Source organism: Salvelinus namaycush, chromosome 4 (assembly GCF_016432855.1).
Source record: "Salvelinus namaycush isolate Seneca chromosome 4, SaNama_1.0, whole genome shotgun sequence".
Taxonomy (NCBI): Eukaryota; Metazoa; Chordata; class Actinopteri; order Salmoniformes; family Salmonidae; genus Salvelinus; species Salvelinus namaycush.
In genome coordinates this window covers 40,774,241-40,796,261 of record NC_052310.1, presented here as the reverse complement: position 1 = coordinate 40,796,261, position 22,021 = coordinate 40,774,241, and the positions used below count along the sequence as shown (strand labels likewise).

General features: G+C 44.9%; 1 protein-coding gene across 1 annotated transcript; it reads left to right on the top strand.

Annotated features, from left to right (window-relative positions):
- Window positions 1-2,074: 2,074 nt before the first annotated feature.
- LOC120045862 (synaptopodin 2-like protein) lies at window positions 2,075-10,136 on the top strand. Its single transcript, XM_038990796.1, has 4 exons — window positions 2,075-2,080; window positions 3,017-3,168; window positions 4,786-5,528; window positions 7,450-10,136. The coding sequence occupies exons 1-4, from the start codon at window positions 2,075-2,077 to the stop codon at window positions 10,134-10,136; spliced, it is 3,588 nt and encodes a 1,195-aa protein (XP_038846724.1).
- Window positions 10,137-22,021: the final 11,885 nt, after the last annotated feature.

Genomic DNA, 22,021 nt, shown 5'->3' with positions numbered 1-22,021 from the left:
AGAGAAGTCAGCTCCAGGACATTATAGCTGAAGGAGAGTGGACAGAGCTCTCTGAGGGGGCCCTGACAACTATGGAGCAAACGCATTGAGGGCCCCCCCAGAAAGACAAAAAGACAGATAAACGGACAGAAACACAGAAAAGGGGAAGGTATCACACAATAATGGTGTCAGAAGAGGTTATAATCACCTTGTCCGGTGGAGCACCATGGGGCTTTCGTCTCCAGGGGGGCGTGGAGCACCAGAAACCACTTCAGGTGGCCAAGGTATGGCTTCAGTAAAAGATAGGATGGTAAAACTGTTACAAAGGATACATTCTGAATAATTGCAGAAAAAATGGTGGGGGTTCATTTTTTACGATGACAGTGCATTCTATGATATACTGTAGGGAGTCTGGAATTAGTGGGATATAAAGGGTTGTGAATGTGGTTCGGATGGAATATTGGCTGCCACCATGGGCAGGGGCCGAAAGGCCTGAGGATAACTCATGTGTCTGTTCTGGAATGGGTCTCATGTGTAGACATTGGAGTGATTGATAGAGCTGTTGAACTTTAAAGTTCTACTGCTTGGAAAGTACCCATTAAAAAAAATCTATATTACACTATGGTCTAAATACTATAGTATTACTATATTTATATACTATAGTTTTGACTGTAGTGTTGGGATATGGGGGAGGGAATAGGCATGGTATATGTAAATTAAATACTGTAATATTTACTATAGTTTAAAAAAGTGGTATTTTTGCAGGCTTTTTAGCAGATTATACTGTAGTATTTACTATAGTCTTCTACGGTATACGACAACATTCTATAGTAAGTAATACACATGATTGAGGGATACTACAGTGTGTAGTATGGTATTCTACAGTTTACTACAGAAGTCTATAATAAGTACTGTAGTATTCTATAGTAAACTGTAATATTTTTTCATGTGGTTATGTAGCAACCCCTCTCAACCTCCCATGTGGTATGTTTTTTTCTTTAATCACCTTTCATATCAGTAGTCATAGATCTTGGGTGTGTAAGAAATAGTGTGTTTCTATGCAGACATCATTTCATGTTTCATTTTGATCATGAAGCTCTAATGACATGGGGAAAAAATATCTAGCTGTAAAATACACATGAAGTACTGTTTTCCATAAAGCTTTTGGTGCATGATTACGCCGATGTTAGACAGATCAGGGTCATCATTTGCAGAAGGTCATCATTGGCACTCGTTTCTGAGTGGCTGCTTCTCAGTCAGTCACTACACACATTCACAAGAGGTTATTCAGTTCATCAAAGTTGTCATAGATACTGTACATACAGCATATCAGTTCACAGTTCAGGAAGGATTTACGTCAAAGTATTTCTGTTGGATCTATTCTCTGCCCATCTGAATATAAGTCATTTTTCTTGATAGATTATTTTAGTACATACAGTATACACACACACACACACACACACACACACACACACACACACACACACACACACACACACACACACACACACACACACACACACACACACACACACACACACACTGAAACCACATTTACTGAGTGTTAACTGAGAATAATTTGCTTTTCAACCTGGCTATTCTGGGTTGAGGGGTGACTCACTAAGGTGTGTGTTTCAGCCTAGTGAAGGTTGTATTCTTTGCCAGTGCTCCAAAACAAAGACAAAATACTCTATCTTCACACACATCAATGTAAACATTGATGTATCCAGTTTCTACCAGAGTAAAAGGTTCTTATAGGTCAGGGATATTCAACTCTTAACCTACGAGGTCCGGAGCCTGCTGGTTTTCTGTTCTACCTAATAATTAATTGCACACACCTGGTGTCCCAGGTCTAAAGCAGGCCCTGACTAGAGGGGAACAATGTAAAAAATGCAGTGGAACTGGCTTCGAGGTCCAGAGTTGTGTTTGAGGGTTCTAGGTCATGTAGCTTCAACATGCACACACTCTTGAGATCTCATAGGTTGCATCAACACGACGGCCGTACCCTACTTCCTGAATTGCATGATAGAGAACAATATTATTGTTAGAGCCCTTAGAATAATGGTTCGTCAAAAATAGTAGATCATAATCCAACATGGAGGTGAGTTGCGCAGATGCTTAGGACGTCAGCTCACCTTATCTGAACAGACAGCTGTGTCTGTGGCGGCCAATCTAAAAGCGTATGACCCCTGACCTCAGAAATGGAGGCGGAATAATCATGTTAGGTGTGTGTGTGTGTGTTTGTGTGTGCACATGTGAATCTGCATGTGCGTGTGTGTGTTTTGATACAGGGGCAGCAGCCAGGAGCTAAGACCATAAGGTGACTGATTGACTTATTAATGTCCCCTTCCTCAAGTAGCAACACAAAGTCAGGGCCACTTTGATAGGGTTAGCTAACTGGGACCTGTGATATAATTACGGGTCAACAATGTCAGCCCTGAATATTCTTCTAGTGATGAATTGGGTTGAACCCTGTGTACCTGGCCTCAGATCCAAACAATGAACACATGCACAGTATTTGTAGCCATAACATATTCAATATGCAGATGTTTTTAGTATCATATCCTAGAGTAACCTCTAGGGGTCTAGGATAAATAAATTCCTCTGCAATATACTAGGTACTACACAACTTACATGTACACAGTATAATAGCATAGGACTGGCAAGCTGCTGCCTATCGGTTGACCCTGTACACAAATAGAGGGAGAGTGCATGGGGGAGTAGAGGTGCTGGCTGGCATTTCCCTGATAAAGTGGGTAAGAGGGTTTCACTTCTGCCACAGGTTGTGGGCAATGTCTGTAGCACGTCCAAGCTGTCAGAGCAAGTCATCAAGACTAGACATCAAGAGCGGCTTTGTCATGTTCTCCATGCAATATCACTTTTCAGATAAAAGGAGAGATGACAGAGATAAATAGTTAGAGAGGGAGAGTGATCATTAGAAAAAGAGATCGTAATGAAGAGAGAGTATCGTAATGGGTGCTGTTGGCAGTCTCATATTGAATACTGTGTGTGATATTTTGTCTCTCTGCTGGTGTAGGTGCGTAAGCGCAGTAAGGCGTGCAGGGCAGGACTGCGGGAGGGTGATGAGCTGGTGTCCATCAACAACCAGCCATGTGGAGGTCTGTCCCACGCCCAGGCCATGACCATAATCGACAGCTCCCCAGGAATACTACACATCCAGGTCAAGAGGTCAGAGAGCAGTTACAATCACCATTGATGGGTACACCTGTCTGTCAAATAACCCTGCTGTTAACATATTGTTTTACATACTATATTAGCATTAAGTGCTACTCCATCATTAAGTTTTACTCCATCGTGAAGTGCTACTCCATCATAAAGTTTTACTCCATCATGAAGTGCTACTCCATCATTAAGTTTTACTCCATCGTGAAGTGCTACTCCATCATTAAGGGCTACTTCATCATTAACTTCAGGATTGGTGGGTCACCTACGGGACAGTTGAGCTAACGTAGGCTAATGCGATTAGCATGAGGTTGTAAGTAACAAGAACATTTCCCAGGACATAGACATATCTGATATTGGCAGAAAGCTTAAATTCTTGTTCATCTAACTGCACTGTCCAATTTACAGTAGCTATTACAGTGAAAGAATACCATGCTATTGTTTGAGGAGTGCACAGCTTTGAACATGAACAGTTATTAATAAACAAATTAGGCACATTTGGGCAGTCCTGATACAAAAGTTTGAACAGAAATGCAATGGTTCATTGGATCAGTCTAAAACTTTGCACATACACTGCTGCCATCTAATGGCCAAAATCAAAATTGCAACTGGGCTGGAATAATACATTATGGCCTTTCTCTTGCATTTCAAAGATGATTGTACCAAAGAATACTAAAGAAAGGTTGTATTATCTTCTACCAGATATATTGTGTTATATTCTCCTACATTCCTTTCACATTTCCACACACTTAAAAGTGTTTCCTTTCAAATGGTACCAAGAATATGCATATCCTTACTTCAGGGCCTGAGCTACAGGCAGTTAGATTTGGGTATGTCATTTTAGGCGAAAATTGAAAAAAAGGGGCCGATCCTTAAGAGGTTTCACTCCATCATTAAGTTTTACTCCATCACTAAGTTTTACTCCATTATTAAGTTTTACTCCATCATTAAGTTTTACTCCATCGTTAAGTTTTACTCCATCATTCATTTTTACTCCATCATTAAGTTTTAATCAATCATTAAGTTTTACTCCATCATTAAGTTTTAATCAATCATTAAGTTTTACTCCACCATTAAGTTTTAATCAATCATTAAGTTTTACTCCATTATTAAGTTTTACTCCATCATTAAGTTTTACCCCATCATTCATTTTTACTCCATCATTAAGTTTTAATCAATCATTAAGTTTTACTCCACCATTAAGTTTTAATCAATCATTAAGTTTTACTCCATTATTAAGTTTTACTCCATCATTAAGTTTTACCCCATCATTCATTTTTACTCCATCATTAAGTTTTAATCAATCATTAAGTTTTACTCCATCATTAAGTTTTACTCCATCATTAAGTTTTACCCCATCATTCATTTTTACTCCATCATTAAGTTTTAATCAATCATTAAGTTTTACTCCATCATTAAGTTTTAATCAATCATTAAGTTTTACTCCATTATTAAGTGATACTCCATCATTAAGTTTTACTCCATCATTAAGTTTTACTCCATCATTAAGTTTTAATCAATCATTAAGTTTTACTCCATCATTACGTGCTACACAAATAGGATAAGCCAGAACAGTATGACCAACAATACTTAAGTAACCGTGTTGTGAATTTGCTCCTACAGGGTGCCGGCAGGCTTCCAGTCCGTGGTGCTGTTGACCCGCGCCCCATCACCCCGTATCGACAAAGAGTACCGAGCCACCCTGCGCACCATGTCCCCCTCTTCCAGACTGCACCACACAGCCACTGTCATGGAGGTCCCCCATGGCAGGTCCTCCCTCCTATCCCCCATGGTGCGCAGAAGCATCACCTCGCCCCCAGGCAGTGAGGCCTACTACGGGGAGACAGACAGTGACGCAGAAGTGGCGGCCAACGAGAGGCAGAGGAGGCAGAAGCACAGAAATCCCAGCAACTTACCCGGAAAAGCCTTCGGTAGAGCCTCCCCGGAGGGAGGGGAGACCTCAGAGTTTAGCGGCTATGACAGTGCCCCAGATGCCCGGGTCTACCCAGGGCTCCAGGGCCACGGGTTACTGGATGGCAGAGGAGGGGGGGAGGGCCTGCCAGGGGTGGCCCGCAGGGAGGTGATCTACCAGCCCCCTCCAGGGATGTGGTCCTCCCAGACCTCCACAGAGACATCCTCCATCATCTCCTCGGTTGAGGACCAGGTCTCAGGGCAGGACAGAGTGGTGGAGGAGGACAGAACCTTCCAGGAGCCATCCAACGTTGTCCCACTGGTGTCACCCGAGAGGGCCAAGGAGGCCATGCAGCTGAGCTCCCGTAGGCAGATGGTGCCCATGGTGGGGCCTATAGACACCCCTCTGGACGAGGAGCTCAGTGTCACCTACATGGACAAGGCCAAGCAAGCCAGTGAGTATACAACTCATGACCCATAGGGTGATACGGGATTTGTTACTGTACAAATAATTAGTCATGTAATGGCTAGTTGAGGTTGGCACTGCATAACAAATGACATTGTCCTCTCAGGTAAAGGCAGAGTGTTCCCCATGAGACAGCATTAGTCTGCATGGGGCCATTTTAAGAGGACAGAGGCGGTCCCTTCTACGTAGAACAGGGGCTATATTTGTCCCCTGGTTCAGTTGCCCGGTAACCTGAGCACTGCATGTATGAACTGGGAAAAGCATTTCCATGCAGCTGCTATCTGGTATCAAATAGCAGAGTCCTTCTCCCCTGTCTCACTTTCCCTATTTGACCACTTTTATACATCACTCTGTCCTTCTCCTCCACTATATTCCCCTCTCATGTTCATGTCTTGCTACATCTCGCTAAGACTGAAATAAAAAACAAGGGTACGTTTAAGAAAAACATACATATTTACATGTATAAGTAAGACACGTGTAAAACAGAGTAAACAAAATGTGATAACATTCCATTCATACACATATGAATATACAAAATACACACACGTGGTGTCTTTGGCCGGATGGTTAGGCACCAATACACCAATAGCTAATAATAGTGAGGCGGGGTGCCCTCTGCTCTGATCAGTCTGTCAGGCAGCTGATGTATGGACCAGTGACCTGGGCTAACAGCTGAAGAATCCATGTTTGTGTATCAGAGATGAAGAGGTTTGCTATGGGATGATGTTCCGTCACAGATGTTTCAAATGCTCCACTTAGTCCAAAGGAACACATAAATGTATGGTTTTAAGATTAGGCCAAGAACAGATCAGTAAAATGAATCAATTATGTCGGTGTGAGAAAACATATCAGCCACTAAAACTCATTTTGGAAAGCCACCTAAAGCAGGATCACATAAGTAGTTGGAATCTTTTGAGTTTGTCACGCAAAGACGATCCCAAGACAGATGGACTACATGGCAGATTAAAGGGAAATTCCATATATAAAAATGCTTTGTTACAATAACAGAGAATCTCTGTTATCTACAGTAGAGTATGTGATCATTTCATACTTTATGCCAATAATAAACTCCTGACAAAGTACATAAATAGAAAATATTTCCAACATGTCCACCTGTCAGTCAGAAACTTCAGGACAGGGAGGGCTGAGACTATTCGAAGATGTTTCTTTTTTAACAAGTTATTGAAATAAAATGCCATTAATCCCTAGGTGTCCCTAATTACAGGTTCACATTCACATGTCCTGTTCAGGGACACTGCCGGTGACAAATTAAATAACAACTCCTTACATAGTTGGGCACATTGGGATCATAGATTTAGCCTCCCTATGCTAATTAAAACCATAACAAATTAGTGGAAATGTACAACCTCTGCCTAGAAGATGGGACTTTCCGTTAACACTTTCTGCTATTTGGTGAAGTTAGTAGCTGGGAACTAGGGATTTTTCCTTTACCTTGGTTAATGTGAAAAGCCTGTGGCTTGCCAGTCATTTTACAGACTGTGCCCTGGTAGCATCTTAGAAGATGGATGCTTGTTAAAGACTCTCCCTGTTGTTTTTAGAACCTGGTGTCATGCTGAGTTCTCCATTTAAAGGTTAAATCTGGTCGCACATCACTGGTATAAAAGAAAATCCCCCTTTACTGTCGTCAATGCATCAAAGTCCACCCTATAAAAGACTCTCCCGTGATATTTTTGTGTATATTATGTTAGATTCAGTTCCAATTTAAGTTAATCAGTTCAGATGAATTATAACTCCTATTAAAGAATTGAAAATACATTTCATCCAGAGCTTTTTAAAAAATGTAGCGACTGGACTGAAACCGGAAATGACCCTAACCAAGATGACATAGAAACAGTAATGGCATTTCTACAGACGTGCCCACCCTAAAACATGCTCTCTGACCCCTACAGAACTGAACCGGGGTGACACGGTTCAAGACAAAAAGGTGAAGGAGGCCAGAACCAAGTGCCGCTCTATCGCCTCCCTTCTGACAGACGCCCCCAACCCCAACTCCAAGGGCGTGCTGATGTTCAAGAAGCGCAGGCAGCGCTCCAAGAAGTACACGCTGACCAGCTTCGGCAGCGTGGACGAGGACATGCAGCACAATTCCCCAGAGGAAGATGGTCTCTTCCCAGGAAGCGAGTCGGAGTTTGATGAGGATGGCTTCTCGGCCGCCCCCGACACCACCTGGGACAGTGACTACCTGGATGCGCTGGAGAAGAGGGCGACCGCAGGTGGAGAGCGAGGGGACGGGACAGAAGATGCCCCTAGTCCCGGCCTGAGTGACATCTCTGGGAAGGGCGCCCAGCTGTTTGAGCAGCAGAGGAAGAGGGCGGCCGAGCACGCCAAGAAGGTGGCTGCCGCCCAACCTCAGATAAGGACCCAATCACCGAACCAAATACAGATCCAGGAGCAGCCTCAGCCATATGCACAGAGCCAGCCCCAGCCAGAAACACAACCACAGATGTACCAGCCTCAGCAGCCTATGGCACCACCGCCCCCTGTAGCCTTCCAGGAGGAGGCTCGGTCTGTGGCAGAGAGGCCTATGGCACCGGCCCCAGCTGCTCCTACTGCCTACAGCATGGCTAATGGAGACGTTGCCTACTCTCCAGCTGGCATGGTGATGTCACCCCTGACTGTGGCACCCAACCCAATCACCACCCAAGTGTCGATCTTAACCACTCACATACCTCCACCCCAAACACCGCTGCCAGAACTCTCCTCCAGCTCTGTGCTCAACAGAACCGCCCGCCCCTTCAACCCAGGGTTTGTGACCAACCGAGCCGCCACCGCTCCTGTTGTGTTCCGCCCTGTCGTCACCAAAAGCGCCCCGCGCCCGGCGACCTCGGTGTCTATTGTAGGACCTCCCTTCTCCACCTCATCAGAGCTGCCTCCAAGTGGTAATCCCGCCTTCTTCTCTCCCCCGTCCTCTGTGTCCAGAGGACCCTTCTCCACCTCCGCCTCAGCACTGGCCACTCATCCCCGTCCTGCCTTCTCTGTGGAGAACCTGGCAGAACCACCCATGCCCTCTGTTCAACAGGTGTCCTTCACAGCCATACCTCCACCCCCAGCACAATTCTCAGGTGGCCCCATACCCCCACCTCCAGGATCATTTGCCAATGTACCCTCAATTCCACCCCCATCACCATTCTCAGGTGCACCCATACCCCAAGCCCCAGTCTCAGTGGCTCAATCAGCCCCAGCTCCAGTGTCTTTCGACCCTATACACCAACCTCAAGTTTCTGTTGCCCAGATGCCCCAAGCTTCTGTCTCAGTTGTCCCACTCCCAAACCCCACAACCCCAACACCTATACTCAGATCCCCCATGTCCAAGGTCCCACCTGCCCCTGGTGGTCGTACCGGCATCCTCCTGGAGGCTCGTCGGCACAGCGGCAGGAGGCCCATGTTTCGAGTCCCTGCTGAGAAGAAGAACTCTCCAAACCCTGACCTGCTGAACATGGTGCAGAACCTGGATGACAGGCCCCGCTACAGAAGCTACTCAGAGAGTGTGATGGGCTTTGAGTCAGGTGCAGAGGAAGACCAGGGTGCTGAAGTCTGCCGGGGAAGGATGCCTCCACTGGTGGCCCCCAAACCCAGGGTCATCCACGAGGCCCCTCAGATCCCCCAGGAAGAAGGCAAGGGGGCTCAGCTGTTTGCCCGCAGGCAGAGCCGCATGGACCGGTATGTGGTAGACACCCCTCAGGTGACCGCCTACCGGCAAGAGGTCAACCGCCCAGGGGTCGAGCCCCAGGATGCTCCCAACCCCAATATCAACTCACAGTGGAAGTTATCCCCCAACATCCGCGCCCCCCCGCCTATCGGCTACAACCCTCTGCTGGCCCCCTCCTGTCCTGTGGGGCCACAGAGAGATACCAGCAGGTCTGACAGGGGGGACTGGGGAGGCAAAGGAGGGATCACCTTTCAGAGGGAGGGAATCAAAGCTCTGGATTTCATGAGAAGGCAGCCTTACCAGCTCAACTCAGCTATGTTCGGGGGTAGTGTTGCCAAGCTGTCGGCGATTCCCTCCTACCAGGACCAGAGACATCAGCAGGGAGGGTACACTACTATGGTGGGCAGCACCATGACCCCTCCCAGACAGATCCCAGTCAAAGCGGCCCGTGTGTATGAGATCAAACGCTTCTCCACACCCACGCCCATGTCAGCCCCGAGCCTGGCCCCCACCGTGATTGCTCCTCGCTCAGCCACAACGCTGGGAGAGCGCCTGACCCGCTCCGATATGATCTCCCCAACCCCTGCTCCTCTCTCCCCACCCCCTGCCCCTTTCTTTGCCCCAGCTCCTGTCTCTGCCCCACCTTCCGTCCTTGCTCCTACCTATTCAGGGGGCCTGCCTGGACTGCCCAGAATCAATGTTACCCCTGTCCGCAACCCCATCCCCATCCCCCACCCAGCACCCTATCCTGGAGTGTCCTACAGTGGGCTCCAAGGAGCCAAGCAGTTTCAGAGTGCCCCTGAGCTTAGTTTCCTTGCTAACCTTCCCACTCCCCTAAGGGCGAATGCCATGCAGGCGCCAAAACCCCGCTTCATCGCCACCAAGGTGGGCGTCCAGCCGTGTGTGTGGAGACCAGGTGCCATGTGATCAGGTGGGAGTGGGAGATCATGTCTGTCACTAAGAACTGGACACATCTTAGCCCTAAAACAAATATCTGCAAAACAATAAAGTAATAAGGTGGTCAAATACTGATCAATGAGCTTGTTCAGTACCTAACAAAAATGTTTTTACGAGTGCCTTGCAAAAGTATTCATCCCCCTGTTTTTCCTATTTTGTTGCATTACAACCTGTAATTTGAATTGATTATAATTTACATATCATGTCATGGGCATACACAAAATAGTCCAAATTGGTGAAGTGAAATGAAAAAAAAAACTTGTTGAAAAAAATTACAAACGGAAAAGTGGTGCTTGCATATGTATTCACTCCCTTTGCTATGAAGCCCCTAAATAAGATCTGGTGCAACCAATTACCTTCAGAAGTCACATAATTAGTTAAATAAAGTCCACTTGTGTGCAATCTAAGTGTCACATGATCTGTCACATGATCTCAGTATATATACACCTGTTCTGAAAGGCCCCATAGTCTGCAACACCACTAAGCAAGGGGCACCACCAAGCAAGCGGCACCATGAAGACCAAGGAGCTCTCCAAACAGGTTAGGGACAAAGTTGTGGAGAAGTACAGATTAGGGTTGGGTTATAAAAACATCTGAAGCTTTGATCATCCCACAGAGCACCATTAAATCCATTATTAAAAAATGGAAAGAATATGGCACCACAACAAACCTGCCAAGAGAGGGCTGCCCACCAAAACTCACAGACCAGGCAAGGAGGGCATTAATCAGAGAGGCAACAAAGAGACCAAAGATAACCCTGAAGGAGCTGTAAAGCTCCACAGCGGAGATTGCAGTATCTGTCCATAGGACCACTTTAAGCCGTACACTCCACAGAGCTGGGCTTTACAGAAGAGTGGCCAGAAAAAAAGCCATTGCTTAAAGAAATAAATAAGTAAACACATTTAGTGTTCGCTAAAAGGCATGTGGGAGACTCCCCAAACATATAGAAGAAGGTACTCTGGTCAGATGGGACAAAAATTTAGCTTTTAGGCCATCAAAGAAAACGCTATGTCTGGCACAAACCCAACACCTCTCATCACCCTGAGAATACCATCCCCACAGTGAAGCATGGTGGTGGCAGCATCATGCTGTGGGCATGTTTTTCATTGGCAGGGACTGGGAAACTGGTCAGAATTGAAGGAATGATGAATGGCGCTAAATACAGTGAAATTCTTGAGGGAAACCTGTTTCAGTCTTCCAGAGATTTGAGACTGGGATGGAGGTTTACCTTCCAGCAGGACAATGACCCTAAGCATACTGCAAAAGCAACACTTAAAGATTGCTGTACACCAGCGGAAACCATGCAACTTGAAGGAGCTGGAGCAGTTTTGACTTGAAGAATGGGCAAAAATCCCAGTGGCTAGATGTGCTTATAGAGACATGCCCCAAGAAACTTGCAGCTGTAATTGCTGCAAAAGGTGGCTCTACAAAGTATCGACTAGTGAATAGTTATGCATGCTCAAGTTTTCCGTTTTTTTGTCTTATTTCTTGTTTGTTTCACAATGAAAAATATTTTGCATCTTCAAAGTGGTAGGCATGTTGTGTAAATCAAATGACACAAACCCCCCGAAAATCTATTTTAATTCCAGGTTGTAAGGCAACAAAATAGGAAAAATGCCAAGTGGGGTGAATACTTTCGCAAGCCACTGTATTAAGTGTGTTGGATTGTAGTCATTTGAAACCCTCACTAAATGAAGGGTTGATTGCTGAAACTCATAAATGTGTTTCCATTCATTTGATTCTTTTCAACCCTTTGGTTTGTGCAGTAGAGGTAATTGGCTATCAACGTCACTAAGAACTAGCCTCCTACGAACCATCCTGATCTCGCAAGAACAGGATGGTGTGCATGACGTACACTAAGCACTGCGATAGACTTTAAATCATAGTCATCCATGTGATTGCAGTCGTAAATGAGCTTGCTTGACGCACATGCTGTTGCTGACATGTGTTTGTCTGGTTTGTCTGTTGAATCATTGTCTATCAGGACATCTGAATAGAGGAATTTGGTCCAGTCACGTCACACGTACACAGTAGTCTACCCACTGTACGCCTGTCCTGGAGGAGGTTTGTGTAAGGCTTATCTTTCTACACAGTCAGCTAAATACTGTTTAAAGGGCCATGGTAGTGAGAAAGTCTGTACTGAATTATTCTTTGAAACTTGAAATGTTGACATGTAGGATTTATTTTGAAAAAATATCACAGGAGGATTGCTGAGTGCCTGTGTCTTCCCTCTCTGATGAGAGGACAGAGGAGGAAGAGGTGAGGCTAACTCAGAGAGTGGTGAAAACAGGGGGGGTCAGAGCAGCGCTGATTCAATGTCAGACGAGTGCCAAGTACCATGATGCTTCACTCAGAGGAAACCACTGACATTTGGACCTCTCCAAAAGAGGTTATTGCTCATTTTTCACTGGGCAATGGCTAGGTCTAATATTTAATGGATCTAGGGCTGGGGCTCCCTTCCAGTCCGCTTAAGCCCTCCTTGGAAGATGAGAGGAGGGACAAGTTCTGTTAGACCTCTCTGCATTCTGAGTGTTTGTGTTGGTGGTCAGATCCCTGACTCCCAGTGGTCAGCGAGAAACGCTATCTGTTTTGGCTGGGCTCGTAGTCAACAGGTGTCTTGCTATCCTGTCACTGCCTATTTGCAGAGCTGATCAGACAGCGAACCGAACTGGATGAACACATTAACCTAGCACTTCCCAGACTAGTGTGCCCTTTCTGGATGTCTGGTGTCCATGTCGCCGCTCACGTTGTATTAAAACAAATGACACTAATGATGGATGTGTATTTTTTTATTTTATTGTGACTGAAGTGTTAAAAACATGAGAGGGGCTGTGGATATGGAAGCAGCAGGGACATACGGTCCCTGCCAAATGTTTTAAAGGGGTGTCGGTTATAAACCCAGAGTCAAGGTCCTCACTGGCATTTAGAGGAGGGGAGATATGTCAAAGTGTGAAATGAAAGAAAAACTTTAGTTTGGATTTGTCAAGGATTTCCCACAGCCGTTTAGAAATGAGAAGAAAGTGACTAGGAAAGCCTGGGTTCTGAGGCCTAGTGAGGGAGGAGGATAGAGAGAGAAGAGGGACAACCCCATTGGTGCCTCTGAAACATGGAGGTGATCAGGTAGTGTATAAAATGGGGGAGTTGACAGAGAATGAACCCAATCATGAATGGAACCATAACCGTTCATATTATTCTAACCCTGAAAACAGCTGATGGCAATTAACTGCAAATACATACAGGCTTTTGGATATGGATACGACCCCCATTTACTGACAGGGTTCATGACTCATACCTTTCTGATGGTGGTAAATGGTTGTTATTATTAGTTGTTTTTCAAATGTATAAATCTAATTTAACCCAACAGGCTATCTGTTGTGTTTATGTCATTATGGGTTTTAAAGTATGTAATATGTTGTGCATATGTGTAAAAATACAATAATAGACTTGTAATTTGAGTGTGAAAATGTCTGTTAATAATGAAGCCGCAGTAAGAGCTTTTCACTGACTGAGAGATGAGCCATTTTTAGAGGAATAAAACATAGACATGTCTCCAATTGTCTGAATCATTTGATTCCACACTGCCCCCTGTCATTCACTGTGTGACACTGCAATGATCGGATACACAATATTATTGTACTACAGAAAACCAGTCTAGAACAGGATAGAAATCTACATGCAAACACAATGCCTTGTTTCCCCAAAATAACACTCAATTTTACACCATCGGAGTATCTGTCTGTCTGTCTGTCTGTCTGTCTGTCTGTCTGTCTGTCTGTCTGTCTGTCTGTCTGTCTGTCTGTCTGTCTGTCTGTCTGTCTGTCTGTCTGTCTGTCTGTCTCTCTGTCTGTCTGTCTGTCTGTCTGTCTGTTTTAGTAATCTAAGAGAATACCCATGTGATATTCAAAACATTTACAGTAAACCTAATTATAACACAGATTCTACAGCCAGAAAATTGTCTTTAAATTGTAAAAGGTAGCCTAACAAACATGCAGCTACTTACCAACTGAATAGAATTAAGATAAGAATTCAAATCAATATCAGTTCCAAGAAGCCAGTACAAAATCAGACTTTTCCTTGAAAAAGAGGGACTTGGTTTAGAGAAGCGTGGAGACACGGTCTCCCAAAGGAAGGGGTTAAAAGGTGGCCTTAATCCAACACCTAGCAACCTCAACAATAGGGCTGGACCTTTTTGCATAACAGTTAAGGTGTTGGCTTGAAAATTAGCTGGACCTGGCCTTCAAATCCTGGTCGGGGCTACCCCCGTATTCGCTATAATATTGATTGCATTAGACCATAGAAAATATAGGTAGGCATGTAACTTACATTTGAATAGGTCATGACCCCCCCCCCCCCCCCCCACCCCCAATATTAGAGACAGGTCCCTCAATAATATACCATGATGAATTTGGATTGATTGAGGAGTGGGAGGCCCCAATGCACAACTGAGCAAGAGGACAAGTACATTAGAGTGTCTAGTTTGAGAAACACACGCTACACAAGTCCTCAACTGGCAGCTTCATTAAATAATACCCGCAAAACACCAGTCTCAACGTCAACAGTGAAGAGGCGACTCCGGGATGCTGGTCTTCTAGGCAGGTAGCATATCAAGAAGCTGATTAAAGAGCACAATCATTACACAGGTTCACCTTTTTCTGGGGACAATAAAAAGATAAACTAAAATGTGCAACTTTGTCACAGAACACAATGCCACAGATGTCTCAAATTTTGTGAGAGAGTGCAATTGGCACGCTGACTGCAGGAATATCCACCAAAGCTGTTACCAGAGACTTGAATGTTCATTTCTCTACAATAAGCCACCTCCAACGTTGTGTTAGAGAATTTGGCAGTACGTCCAACCGGCCTCACAACCGCAGACCACGTGTAACCACGCCAGCACAGGACCTCCACATCCGGCTTCTTCACCTGCGGGACGGTCTGAGATGTCCCACCCGGACAGCTGATGAAACTATGGGTTTGCACAACCGAAGAATTCCTGCACAAACTGTCCGAAACCGTCTCAGGGAAGCTTATCTGCATGCTCATCGTCCTCACCAGGGTCTTGACCTGACTGCAGTTTGGTGTCGTAACCGTCTTCAGTGGGCAAATGCTCACCTTCGATGGCCACTGGCACACTGGAGAATCATGGTTTCAACTGTACCGGGCAGATGGCAGACAGAGTGTATGCCATCGTGTGGGCGAGCGTTTTGCTGATGTCAAAGTTGTCAACAGAGTGCCCCATGGTGGCGGTGGGGTTATGGTATGAGCAGGCATAAACTACGGACAACGAACACAATATGTATTTTATCGGTGGCAATTTAAATGCACAGAGATACAATGACGAAATCCTGTGGCCCATTGTCGTGCCATTCATTCACCGCCATCATCTCATGTTTCAGCATGATAATTCACAGTCACATGTCACAAGGATCTGTACACAATTCCTGAAAGCTGAAATTGTTCCAGTTCTTCCATGGCTGGCATACTCACCAGACATGTCACACATTGAGCCTGTTTGGGATACTCTGGATTGACGTGTACAACAGCGTGTTCCAGTTCCTGCCAATATCCAGCAACTTCACACAGCCATTGAAGAGGAATGGGACAACATTCCACAGGCCACAGTCCTGCCTGATCAACTTTATGCGAAGGAGATGAGGCAAATGGTGGTCACAGCAGATACTGACTGGTTTTCTGATTCATTCCCCTACCTAAGGTATCTGTGACTAACAGATGCATATCTGTATTCTCAGCCATGTGAAATCCATAGATTAGGGCATAATTAATTAATTTCAATTGACTGATTTCCTTATATAACTCAGTAACTCAGTAAAATCTTTGAAATTATTGCATGTTGAATTTATATTTTTGTTCAGTGTATATCTGATCAATTCAGGGCCGGCTTAATGCATGGGCTTACCGGGGCTTATGCCCCTGTTCCCAGGCCAATGGGGGGCCCAAGAGGCATCAAAAAAAGATATAATGAAAAAATATATATACAGTGCCTTCAGAATGTATTCAGACCCCTTGACTTTTTTCACATTTTGATAGGTTACAGCCAAACTCTAAAATTGATTACATAGATTTTTTCCCTCGTCAATCTACACACAATACCCCATAATGACAAATAAAAAACAGGTTAAGACATTTTTGCAAATTTATTACAAATAAAAAACTGAAATACAACATTTACATAACTATTTAGACCCTTTACTCAGTACTTTGTTGAAGCACCTTTGGCAGCGATTACAGCCTCAAGTCTTCTTGGGTATGACGCTACAAGCTCGGCACACCTGTATTTCTCCCATTATTCTCTGCAGATCCTCTCAAGCTTTGTTAGGTTGGATGGGGAGAGTTGCTGTACAGCTATTTTCAGGTCTCTCTAGAGATGTTCGATCAGGTTCAAGTCCGGGCTCTGGCTGGGCCACTCAAGGACATTCAGAGACTTGTCCCGAAGCCACTTCTGCATTGTCTTGGCTGTGTGCTTAGGGTCTGTGTCCTGTTGGAAGGTGAACCTTCGCCCCAGTCTGAGGTCCTGAGCGCTCTGGAGCAGGTTTTCATCAAGGATCTCTTTGTACTTTGCTACGTTCATCTTTGCCTCGATCCTGACTAGTCTCCCAATCCCTGCCGCTGAAAAACACCCCCACAACATGATGCTGCCAACACCGTGCTTCACCGTTGGGATGGTGCCAGGTATCCTCCAGACGTGACGCTTGGCATTCAAGCCAAAGAGTTCAATCTTGGTTTCATCAGACCAGAGAATCTTGTTTCTCATGGTCTGAGAGTCTTTGGATGCATTTTACTCCAAGCAGGCTGTCATGCGCCTTTTACTGAGGAGGGGCTTCCGTCTGGCCACTCTACCATAAATTCCTGATTGGTGGAGTGCTGCAGAGATGGTTGTCCTTCTGGAAGCTTCTCCCATCTCCACAGAGGAACTCTAGAGCTCTGTCAGAGTGACCATCGGGTTCTTGGTCACCTCCCTGACCAAGGCCCTTCCCCCCCAATTGCTCAGTTTGGCCGGGCGGCCAGTTTAGGAGGAGTCTTCTTCCATTTAAGAATGATGGAGGGCACTGTGTTCTTGGGGATCTTCAATGCTGCAGAAATGTTTTGGTACCCTTCCCCAGATCTGTGCCTCGACACAATCCTGTCTCCGAGCCCTACGGACATTTCCTTCGACCTCATGGCTTGGTTTTTGCTCTGACATGTACTGTCAACTGTGGGACCATATGGAAGGTGTGTGCCTTTCCAAATCATGTCCAATCAATTGAATTTACCACAGGTGGACTCCCATCAAGTTGTAGAAACATCTCAAGGTTGATCAATGGAAACAGGATGCACCTTAGCTCAATTTTGAGTCTCATAGCAAAGGGTTTGAATACTTATGTAAATAAGGCATTTCTGTTTTTTTATTTTTAATACATTTGCAAAAATGTCCAAAAACCTGTTTTTGCTTTGTCATTATGGGGCATTATTTTATTAATATAATCCCTTTTAGAATAAGGCTGTAACGTAACAAAATGTGAAACAAGTAAAGGGGTCTGAATACATTCCGAAGGCACTGTTTATATTAAGGAATTATGTACTGTACATTTTATATATACAGTGAATATTATATATGTGGTATATATTTTATATTTTTTCACTGCAACTGCCAACCGCAGGAAGACTCAGGAGCCCGCTCTCAATGAGTGTAGACAGCCTGCTGATGACACTGCTAATCATCAGATGGGGGTAGAACAGGATTATTATACCCTATATGGGTAACTGGAGGTCCCTTCCTTGATTGGGTAACTGATTAAAAAATATATATGTATACAAATCAATGTGACTGGTCAATTGTGTGAGTCAGGGGCTGGGCCCAAGCCCGTAGGGTGCACAAGAGGCAACAAAAATATAATAATTACATACTTAAAAAAATATATATATATACAACCAAAGGAGCCCGCTGTCAATGTTCGAAATACACTAGAGAGCATAATTTAGCCATATCATTTAGCCATGATTTCTTGATCCGACCCAGGGTCAATCTCTACAGAGAACAGTGAAATCCTAACAACCACTCACCACATGATGGTGCTATGGGCTATATAGAACAAATTCTGAAACCCAACAGCACTTGGGCACAACTCGATGGAGGGTACTGCAAACCCATATTGTGTATCTATTACAGACATACAGTCTGGTGGAGCATTTAGCTGGCATGTTTTCCATTTGTAATCCTGCCACTTATATATAGGGCTGTGAAAAGTATTTATGGCTGCTCAACACTCCCATTTTTACATTGCAGTCAGAGTACAATTAAACATGGTAATGGTATAACAGTGAATTAGTAGTAGCCTATATCTGTTACGGAAAAACCAAGACTGTAATGTTGAGTCCAGAAAAAAAACATAACTGGGTCCAATGCAGAGGGTGAGGTTTTAAGATAAAAATTTGAATTATGGGAAATAAATTAGGGATATCCATTCTCACCTGGGAAATCCACTGGGAGTGTGTAATACAATATATCATGCCAGCAGTTTATATTTGTGATTAATGGATAATTTTCCTATAACCCAACAATTCCCCATAACATAACACTACCATTCCAGAGTTTCATTCCATCTTAGCCCAGCTCCTGGTGATAACAGTGAAGCCCTGCAAGGTCCATTGTCAAGGTTAAACATTCAGGCCTCCTGTGTCACTGTTGACCTTCCGTCTTAACGGAAACTTCAAATAAAGAGGCAAGGTGTAAATGGTTAATTTTCCTCTCTTCTTTCCTCTCTTCTAGGTGATGACGCAGGGACGAGAGAGGCATCAATGATGACCGCAAAATGAATCATCACAAAGTGAGAATAAAAATGTGGGGGATGATGGCACTCTTGGCTTTGTCTACTTACAATTTTTCCTACAGTAAGCTACATGACCATCGCTTTCACAATAATGCAGAGCACAGATTTGCACAGACATGCTTTTAAATGGGATAACTTGAAATGATCTGTGAGTATGTAATGTTACCAATTTACAAAACATCACACCCTAGTCTAACATATGAATCCAATAACACCAACAGGCACATACAGTACCAGTCAAAAGTTTGGACACACCTACTCATTCAAGGGTTTTTCTTTATTTTTACTACTTTCTACAATGTAGAATAATAGTGGAAGACATCAAAACTATGAAATAACAAATGGAATCATGTACTAATGTCACGTGTGCGCCCTCTCCGGCCTCTAGGTCACCAGGCTGCTCGTTAGGGCGCACACCTGTCACCAGCGTTAGGCGCATAATGACACTCACCTGGAATCCATCAACCCCTTGATTACCTGCCCTATATAAACTCAGCAAAAAAAAGAAACGTCCCTTTTTCAGGACCCTGTCTTTCAAAGATTGTTCATAAAAATCCAAATAACTTCACAGATCCTCATTGTAAAGGGTTTGAACACGGTTTCCCATGCTTGTTCAATGAACCATAAACAATTCATGAACATGCACCTGTGGAACGGTCGTTAAGACACTAAAAGCTTACAGACGGTAGGCAATTAAGGTCACAGTTATGAAAACTTAGGACACTAAAGAGGCCTTTCTACTGACTCTGAAAAACACCAAAAGAAAGATGCCCAGGGTCCCTGCTCATCTGTGTGAACGTGCCTTAGGCATGCTGCAAGGAGGCATGAGGACTGCAGATGTGGCCAGGGCAATAAATTGCAATGTCCGTACTGTGAGACGCATAAGACAGCATTACAGGGAGTCAGGACGGACAGCTGATCGTCCTCGCAGTGGCAGACCACGTGTAACAACACCTGCACAGGATCGGTACATCCGAACATCACACCTGCGGGACAGGTACAGTATGACAACAACTGCCCGAGTTACACCAGGAATGTACAATCCCTCCATCAGTGCTCAGACTGTCCGCAATAGGCTGAGAGAGGCTGGACTGAGGGCTTGTAGGCCTGTTGTAAGGCAGGTCCTCACCAGACATCACCGGCAACAACGTTGCCTATGGGCACAAACCCACCGTCGCTGGACCAGACAGGACTGGCAAAAAGTGCTCTTCACTGACAAGTTGCGGTTTTGTTTCACCAGGGGTGAAGGTCAGATTCGCGTTTATCGTCGAAGGAATGAGCGTTACACCGAGGCCTGTACTCTGGAGCGGGAACGATTTGGAGGTGGAGGGTCCGTCATGGTCTGGAGCGATGTGTCACAGCATCATTGGACTGAGCTTGTTGTCATTGCAGGCAATCTCAACGCTGTGCGTTACAGGGAAGACATCCTCCTCCCTCATGTGGAACCCTTCCTGCAGGCTCATCCTGACATGACCCTCCAGCATGACAATGCCACCAGCCATACTGCTTGTTCTGTGCGTGATTTCCTGCAAGACAGGAATGTCAGTGTTCTGCCATGGCCAGCGAAGAGCCCGTATCTCAACGCCATTAAGCATGTCTGAGACCTGTTGTATCGGAGGGTGAGGGCTAGGGCCATTCCCCCCAGAAATGTCCGGGAACTTGCAGGTGCCTTGGTGGAAGAGTGGGGTAACATCTCTCAGCAAGAACTGGCAAATCTGGTGCAGTCCATAAGGAGAAGATGCACTGCAATACTTAATGGAGCTGGTGGCCATTCCAGATACTGTCTGTTACTTTTGATTTTGTTCAGGGACACATTATTCAATTTCTGTTAGTCACATGTCTGTGGATCTTGTTCAGTTTATGTCTCAGTTGTTGAATCTTGTTATGTTCATACAAATATTTACACATGTTAAGTTTGCTGAAAATAAACGCAGTTGACAGTGAGAGAACGTTTCTTTTTTTGCTGAGTTTATGCCACTTCCTTTGGTATCTTCCCCAGTCGTCATTGTTTCTGTTTCTGTTCTATGTCGGTGCACTGTTCGCGTATCTTGTTTTGTTCTTTAATTTTTTTAAATGTTTTCACTCCCTGAACTTGCTTCCCGACTTTCAGCGTACATCGTTACAGAATGACAACTCATCAAAGGGAAGCATCAGGGAGTGTTTTTTTGTTTGTGTTTGTGTTGGGTGTGATATCGGGTCCAGGTGTTGGTGCCGGAGCTACCTGGGAGGCCTCAGGTGGTTTGTAGGCTCCCGTGCCTCAGCGGGTTCGATGAGCTCCCATGCCGAAGCTGGGTGAACAGATTCCCGTGCCTCAGCCGAGGCAACCGGGGAGGTCTCAGCCGTCTCATCAGGTTCACTCCTCAGCCTGTCATCAGATTTCTGGCGACCGGTCCGCTCCAGATCCCCGGGATCGTCCCTGTGGTTGGCGTCCTGCAGCTGGAGCCGAAAACGCCTGGGAGGGGATACTGTCACAAGTAACCAAAAAAGTGTGAAACAAATTCAATTATATTTTAGATTCTTCAAAGTAGCCACCCTTTACCTTGATAACAGTTTTGCACACTCTTGGCATTCTCTCAACCAGCTTCAACTGGAATGCTTTTCCAACAGTCTTGAATGAGTTCCCACATATGCTGAGCAATTGTTGGCTGCTTTTCCTGCACTCTGCGGTCCAACTCATCCCAAACCATCTCAATTGGGTTGAGGTCGAGTGACTGTGGAGGCCAGGTCATCTGATGCAGCACTCCGTCACTCTCCTTCTTGGTCAAATAGCCCTTAAACTTTCAAAGGTCTTGAAATGTTCCTGATTGACTGACCTTCATGTCTGAAAGTAATGATGGACTGTCGTTTCTCTTTGCTCATTTGAGCTGTTCATGCCGTAGTATGGACTTGGTGTTTTACCAAGTAGGGCTATCTTCTGTATACTAACCCTACCTTGTCACAACACAACTGATTGGCTCAAAGGCATTAAGAAGGAAAGAAATTCCACAAATTAACTTTTAAAAAGGCACCCATGTTAATTAAAATGCA